Source organism: Varanus komodoensis, unplaced genomic scaffold (assembly GCF_004798865.1).
Source record: "Varanus komodoensis strain SLA01 unplaced genomic scaffold, ASM479886v1 scaffold135, whole genome shotgun sequence".
Taxonomy (NCBI): Eukaryota; Metazoa; Chordata; class Lepidosauria; order Squamata; family Varanidae; genus Varanus; species Varanus komodoensis.
The window spans coordinates 49605-57774 of record NW_025335391.1 but is presented as its reverse complement, the minus strand read 5'-3'; the positions used below and the strand labels follow the sequence as shown (position 1 = coordinate 57774).

The window sequence follows — 8170 nt, the reverse complement described above, 5'->3', positions numbered from 1 at the left end:
CCCAGGCATTCAATTAGCCCAGGGAAAAACCAGGAATGGCTCTTGGGCGCCCTCGTGTGGCCACTATTGTGTACTGCGACCCAGGCATTCAATTAGACCAGGGAAATACCAGGAACGGCTCTTGGGCGCCCTCCTGTGGCCACTATTGTGTACTGCGACCCAAGCATTCAATTAGCCCAGGGAAATACCAGGAACGGCTCATGGGCGCCCTCCTGTGGCCACAATTGTGTACTGCGACCCAGGCATTCAATTAGCCCAGGGAAAAACCAGGAACGGCTCTTGGGCGCCCTCCTGTGGCCACTATTGTGTACTGCGACCCAGGCATTCAATTAGCCCAGGGAAAAAGCAGGAACGGCTCTTGGGCGCCCTCCTGTGGCCACTATTGTGTACTGCGTCCCAGGCATCCAATTAGCCCAGGGAAAAACCAGGAACGGCTCTTGGGTGCCCTCCTGTGGTCCCTATTGCAAACTGCACTCCAGGATTTTAATTAAGCTAGGTAAGATATGCATGCTGGAACTAGGTTTCCTTTCTGTGGCTAATAGTGTGCATTGTTGTTTTTTTGGTTTAAAAAAAAGTACAGGATCTGCAGCATAAAGGAACTGCCCCTCCTTAAGCCTTTCAACTTTCTTCTATTCCAAGAGAGTAAGTGGTAAAGAAATCAGTACTTTAAAAACTTTGTCTTCAAAGCTGTTTTCTCATTGTCGTCAGTCCCAGGACACCAGCAGCAGGCGTCCACAAATGGAGTGCCAGGACCAGAGCCGAGGGAGGTGGAAGGAGCACTTGGCAAGGAGCTGCTGTAGGGCCAGAAGCAAAGGCAGAGTCATGTATGAGCCAGGGTCAGACACCAGCAAGGCAAAACTGGGCCGGAAGCAGAGGGCAAAGCCAAGACAGGCAAGGGTCAGACATCCAGGAAGGCACTGCAAGGCACAGGCAAGTAGGAAGGTCAAATACCTGGCGCAGGAGTGGTAGGTAGGACCAGAGGCAAGGCAGAGTCCAGTACAGGTAGGAGGCAAGGCGTAGGCCAAGGCATCACAGGAATGGAGGGGACTGCTGGAACGGGATGCAAAGACTCAAGTTACTGTGGAAAAGCCAGGCATCCTCGTCTGGACCATCCTGTGTCTTGCAGGATGAATGCCCTCTCCTGATTCCTGCAAGTGGTTGCAAGCCCAGCCAGGCTGCCAGCTTTCACAAGCCCCCAGGCAGAGAAAAGAGCTTATCAGGGGATCCCGTCCAGTACATTTCCATTATTTAAATCAGATTACCAAGAGAGGGGGAGCTTGGAAAAGCAAGCAAGAATTTTGTCTATTCTATTGCTCTCCAATCCTTCTGCAAACAGCCATCTCGGAGAAACCAAAGCCAAGTTCACTGCAGTTGGTTTTTATCAGTTTCATCTCCTTCCAAATAAAAGATGGTAGAAGTAGAGCTGGACGGACACTGGATTGAAGTCTTTGACTTCAAAGAGGTGCATTTTAGTTGTGGGGGGATTGCCCCAGCTGCTACCTGAATTGCTGAGCACTGATAGGCAGAAGGGGTGGGGTGGGGACCGGCCACTACTTCCCCCATTTCTTGAACTTTCGCTAGCTCTAAAGATAAGATTTCAAAACTAAGGTTGTGCAAAGTTTACTGGAAACAAACAAAAGAAGGTGCAGGGGGCAGAGGGGAGGTGGCTGAGAAGACATTTTACCTTTTATGGCATGAACGTGGGATTTGCTGGCACCCATCATCTCAATCTTTGGGCAGGGCAGTTGCAACCAAACAGGAGCAATGCAAAAGCCACATTTCCACAGCTTTTCCCACACAGCAAACAGTCCAATTTTGTCCCTAGGGATTCTGCTTTTCCAAAAATAAAATAAAATTAAATTAAATTCAGAGTTTTAGAATCTAAGTTGGAAGGAAATTAAAAGGTTACTGAGTTCAACTCTGCCCTTCTCCAGTGCCCAGAAAAAGTGGACTCCAAGGGAAGGAAGCCAGCAGGCTGTTTAGAATGGTTTAAAACTTTCTCGCACCTTGTGTCCTCCAGTTGTTTGGAGTACCGTTCCCATCAGGCCCAGGGCCCAGTAAGCATGGCTAATGGTCAGGAAGCAAGGGTGCTGTAGTCCAAAGCATGTGGAGGGAAGTCTGATCTAGGCAGAAACGGGCACCTACTTTTACAACATGCTCATTTCTAAAATACGCACAAACACACCGTAGTCCACGGGGGTTTTCCTATGCAACCATGCATGGAAGTAAATACAGGTGTTTTGCTCTCGAACCCAACCCCAACTTTATAAGGTGGAATGAGGTGGAAACTGAGAACCTCAATCAGATGGGCCCAAACCTGTTCCTAGTATCATGGACAGATAGGATGCCATCTTCCGGGGCTTTGTTTAGTGCTGCATCATGGGCGGATCAAGAAGACTTTCTGCCCTACAGTAAATGGTAATGGGGGCTGGTACTGGCAAGGGGACAGCGTGTGAGGATGGACAGGGTCTTTAAAAAGTTCCAAGAATATAAGATCTTGGTTGGATTAAGTGAAGGTCGCTCGAGCTGAGCTTTCTCTTTATAGGATCATGAGCTATTCCTCACATAAATACATCAGAAGAGCCTTTCTGGATTAAGCCAAAGGCCCAGCAAGTGGCCGACCAGCTGCTTTCCCAGGGAGAACAGGATGTGAGTAAAACAGAAGTGCCGATTCTGAAACACAGGAAGTGCTAGTTCTCCTTTACTCAGCTCTAGTCAGGCCTCAGCTGAAGAGCTGTGCCCAGTTCTGGACACCCAAAAAGAGGCAGAAAAGCTAGGAGGGGTACAGAGGAGGGCAGCAAGGAGGATTCCGGGACGGGAGGCAAAGTCCTACATGGAAAGATTCAGAAAACTGCGCATGTTCAGCCTTGAGGAGACTGAAGGGAGATATGTGAGCCAGTGTGGTGCAGTGGTTAGAGCCTGGGACTGGGACTCAGAGGATCCGGGTTCGAGTCCCCACTCGGCCATGGAGCCAACTGGGTGACTTTGGGCCAGTCACAGCCTCTCAGCCCAACCTACCTCACAGGGTTGTTGCTGTGGGGATAAGATGGAGGAGGAGAGATAATGTAAGTTGCCTTGAGCCCTTTGTAGGAAAAAGGCAGGATATAAATCAAAAAAATAAAATAATAAATAAATAAATAATTCCAGAAGTACCTGAAAGGCTGTTACATAGAGAAAGGACAAGTCTCTCCTCATCCATCCCAGGCTGCAGGACACAGGATAGCAGACTTAAGTGAAAAGAATCCAGATTTAGACTAGACACCAGGAAGAATTTCCTCACTTTTCCGAGCAGTATGACAATGGCATCTATTACTTGGGGAAGTTGTGGGCTCTTTCTTACTGGAGACATTCAAAACATATTTGGAGAGTTGTGGAATTGTGTAACTTAGTGTCCTGCACAAGCAGGGAGTTGAACCTGATGGCCCTCTGGCCCCTTCCAACTCCACTATTCTATGATTCTATGATTCTCACCCATGTTCCCCAGCAACTGCTAGTAGAGGTAGCATGCAACCATCAGGACTAGTAGCCAGGGATAACCTTCCCCATGAAATTCTCCAATCCCCCTTCCAAGCTGTCCAAATTGATGCCCATCACTGCGTCTTGTGGAAGGAAATCCTCTAGTTTGAATCTGTGAAGAGGTCCTTTCACCTTCTGTGAAGCTCCATGGAGACTTCTCTGTGGAATCTGCATGGCGGAACAGTGCAAAACCTAGAGAGACTTAACTACATTGGAATTTTTCCATGGTTTCTAGAACATCTGCCAAATGCAGAAGTGAAGTCCACTCTGAAATATTTCCCTCCCTCCAGGCTGGCTGAGTGGGGTAAAGGTGACCATTTCTTCTGCTCAGATTCTATGAGGCTGATGGAAAAATTTGAGCTAGGTAAGAAGTGTGTGTATTGACAGGTGATGGTTATCATGTGAGAAGGATGATCTCAAAATCCACTAAAGGGCTCTTGAGAGGGTATAAAAAGCTGCCCTGATCCCAACCCAATTTACTTCTGGGTTTGTTTGGTCCACAGTGCGAGACGCCTTGACTTCTCAGAGACCAGGTACGTGAGATCCTGACACTCATGCAGTCTTCTGTTCAGCAGTGTGCAAACCCAGTTTTAGGAGATTTGCGTGCAAGTACTCGTAAGGGAGTACTTAATTGCACCTTGACTGCACAATACTATCCAGATTTTCTCAGCAAGCTCAGCAGAGTTTACACCCAAGTAATTGTGCAGAGAATTGTAGTGTTCTGGCATGATCCTCCATACATTTATTTAGAAGTAAATGTTCTTTGGGACCTGCTCCCAGGGAAATGCCAGAATGCAATCTTAAACTGGTTTTATACTGGTCAGGGCATCTCGGACAATGGTGTGCACCATATGTGAATTCGTGTTTAGATGGCTTATGCAGCTTTGGATCTACTATTTGGGACAGACGTATCGAGTTGTCCAGTTGCAGATGGTGTGAATAACTGGGGTGTTTCGGACAACAAGAGTACCAGACAAGAAGCCTTCAAGTCATGGGGAAGTGTCCAAAAGCTTTTGAAATCAGGAGGGAGCAAGTGAGATCCAAGAAATCTTGCCGTCTGTCTATTTTGGTTGACTCCAGAAGGACATGTTGTATTTGCCCAGTCTCCAAGACCTGGAGAGGACCCACCTTCCTAGTTGTGGTGCCATAATTTCTACTTTGTACTGAGCATCCAAGAGCATCTGATCATTCATTCATTCATTCATTCTTGCCTTTATCTCTCTCTTGGTCTGTCTGCTTGTTTTTCCTCCATCTCTCTACCATACTAATTCACAAGTCTGATGTGATGTTTGGACCAAGATTTTCCCCAACCCCAAACTTCAAACACTCTTCTTCCTCCACCAGGTCCCCCGAACAATGAGTCCATTGGAGACTGCTCTTGACACCGTCATTAATGTCTTCCACCAGTATTCCACCCATAAACCCCATCCAGACAAGCTGAACAATGGAGAACTGAAGCAGTTGATTGAGAAAGAGCTTGCAGAGTTCCTGAAGGTGAGTCTTATGGAAACAGATTCAGCACAGTGTGAGGTTGTGTGGAAGTAGCTTCAGGGTCTGTGTGAATTGAGGGACCTGGGTTCCTTGTTGCAGAGTATGGTCTGAAGGCACATAAAGTCCATGTTGAAGGTAACCAGGTCTGGAGCTGGCTTGAGGGTGGAGGTGAGACCACCTGGGAACTGCATGAGCCACCTTGATTTCTACAATGGGAGAAAGGTGGGATATGAATACAATACACACATACCTGTGAGGGTAATCTCTGTTGAACTTGTCATCTCTATTGATAGCTATATGCAGGGGACGCACATATGAAATCGGCTCAGCCCAAAGGGTGGGACCTTCCAAAGCCATCTTGCGTTTCACACCAGGCAAAATTTAGTAGCAAGTGGAACTCATATGTTCCCCCTGAGAGGAGGGAAAGGAATTGGGGAGCCAGGTTGCTCAGCCCAAGGAGACCCCCCAAATTCCCCTCGAAAGCGCCCGCTTGCCTCTCTCAGCAAATTCAGCTTTGCCATGTTCATTGCAGCTAAGTTCTGAACATGGATGGCACTCTTCATGGTACTGAACCGAGGTCAGGGGAAAGGTTCAACACCACAGAGAGGTCCTTGAAAGTTCAGCCTCTGGGGCTTAGATGTATTATTCATAGAAGAATGAGTTAAAACCAATCAGTAAAGAATAGAATTAAACAGCAATGAAAAGAACAGCAAAGACATCATCCCCAGATTTTTAAATACAGCATTCTTTCAAGACTTAAAATATAAACTGTTACTACATATGGAAAATTATAAAGACATTTAGAATTTCTTCATATTATAAAGAATATAATAACGTTGTAGAGATAGTGAAGTGAGTTGCGGCATAATTCAATGGTCCATAGAGGGAAGCATCTGGAGGGTCTTACGGTAAAATTGGAAGATCTTCTCCCCAGTGGTGCGATGCAATCTATTTCTAGGTATTCTTTCTAACGTTGCTTCCATAAGACATATTAATATATGTCAATTGTATCTAAAGCAGTGTCTTTTTAAATGACGTGCCTCTTTTGCATGGCATGTTAAGTGGACACCTTTTAGACAGAGCACTTTTTGGTTTCCTCTCTTCCCTACAAGTTCTTGGACTAGGCGATTAAGTCATTGATGGTTACATGCTTCTTCCAGGTTGCCTATGCACGCAGGTTGCTGGGGAACATGGGCAGTAGGGTGCTTCTGCTCTCGGGTGCTGCTGATGGGATTCTGTGGGCATCTGCTTGACCACTGTATGACCTAAAGGCTGGAGTGGATGGACTCCGGATCAGATCCTGTGGGCTTCTTCTGATGTTCTGATGGTCTTTCCAACAGAATCAAGTCAACCCAACCAGTATTGAGGAAATGTTTAAGCATCTGGACCAAAACAAGGACCAGGAGATTTCCTTCAAAGAATTTATGGTCATGATCGGGCAAGTCACTGAGGCAACCCACGAGAAACTGCACACAGAGTGATCTGAGTGGGAAAGACGAAGCCCTGATGGGAAATAGAAGAAGAAGAAGAAGAAGAAAATGACAAAGAAGAAAAGAGTAGTGGAATAAAGACACGGCTTTCTGAAAGAGTAGAAAATGCATGCATTTTGAGGTGCAGGAGGACAAGGGCTGAAGCAGGCTAGGGGAGATTCGGAGTTAAATGAGATGGTTTCACTTGGCACAGTGTGGAAGAATATAAAATAAAAACAGCTTTGCATTCAGTCATGGCGTTGTGGTTCTTTGTGATGGCAGGCAGTGTGAAGGGGGGCCGACCACTTTCCAGGTCCATGAACCATGTCTGTTGACAGGAGTTGGACCTGCACGACCTGGCAGGTTCCAAGGCTTTTCATCTTGCACATGGGAAAGTAGGTTGGGCAGAAGGTAAATTGTGGTTTGCTGGTAGATTGTAAGGCATTTTGCAACAGAATTACATGGGATTTACTGCCCAGTTCTGTAGGCACTGTAAATTCAGGCTGCTGAAACGGAAGGAAGAAGGAGACCTGCATTTATCTTTGTCTGAAATACGAATTCCTAGGCTGAGCTCAGGTTCAGACGCACCCTTAATTCTGTGTGTTTCTGCCTCCCCCACCCCTTGCTGGTTCTGACTGGTGGGAAAACGGCAGCAGGAAATTCCAGTATCTAAGATGTGATGGAACAATAACTGGGAATCTTTCTTTGGAGGGTGGGAAACACTATAGAGAACACGCACAAAGAAAGAGAAAATCAGGAAAACGGAACCAAAGAAAGTACGATGTTGTGTTAAACAGAAGGAAAGTGCTTGTGGAAAACCAGCAGTGTTAAAAGGATAAAGTGAAATAAAGTACATGGAAAAGTCTGGAAACCTATAAAGCTGTAAATCAAGAGGTTTAATAATGAAAAGGACTTGTTTGTTGAACCCTCCCAATATGAAATACTGATGCAAAACCAACAGGATCTGTGTGAGCAGGCAGCTCAGAATAATTTCCTTGCCTTGGAAATTAAATATTGTAGCAGGCAGAATTTCTTTTCTAAATTGTGCCTATAAAAGGTGCAAAAATATATTTAGAAAAAGTCCACAGGGTGGGGGAAGAAAGGGTTTGTGTAAAAAAATTGAAACAAACTCGTTTCGTGCAAAGCTGAATGCCTCCTGCATTAATGGGCTAAGAAGCGTGTGTCTAATTTCACAAAAAGTCCACTTGGAATTTCTTTGAAACATAGAAACAGAGCGAGTCAAAAGGGGCCTCTCGGGCCAACTAGTCTGACCAGCCGGCTCCGCTCATGACATGCCCACCATGTGGACGTCCAGCCTATCCTTGAACACCCACACCTTTGGGGCTTCATCCACCTCCCGTGGAAGCCCATTCCACACCCTCGGGGTCCTGACTGTCAGGAAGTGCTTCCTGGCATCCAAACTGAACCTTGGCTCCCTGAGCTTTGCTCTGTTGGGGCGTGTTCTGCCTTCCTTTGCAGGGGAGGACAGGTCTCTGCCCATCTCCATGTGACACCCCCTCACATACCTGTATGTTGCCAACAGATCCCCTCTGAGTCTCCTCTTCTCCAGGCTGAAGAGACCCAGTTTCCTCAGTCTCGCCTCATACAGCATCCCCTGCAAACCGGCCACCAACCTTGTGGCCCTGCGCTGCACTGACTCTAACCTGGCTATATCCTTCCTGTAATGAGGGGCC

General features: G+C 46.7%; 1 protein-coding gene across 1 annotated transcript; it reads left to right on the top strand.

The window, feature by feature from the left end:
- Positions 1-4608: 4608 nt before the first annotated feature.
- Positions 4609-6727, top strand: LOC123019740 (protein MRP-126-like). The gene is made up of 2 exons (XM_044422801.1): positions 4609-5010; positions 6348-6727. The coding sequence occupies exons 1-2, from the start codon at positions 4873-4875 to the stop codon at positions 6486-6488; spliced, it is 279 nt and encodes a 92-aa protein (XP_044278736.1). The 5' UTR covers positions 4609-4872; the 3' UTR covers positions 6489-6727.
- Positions 6728-8170: the final 1443 nt, after the last annotated feature.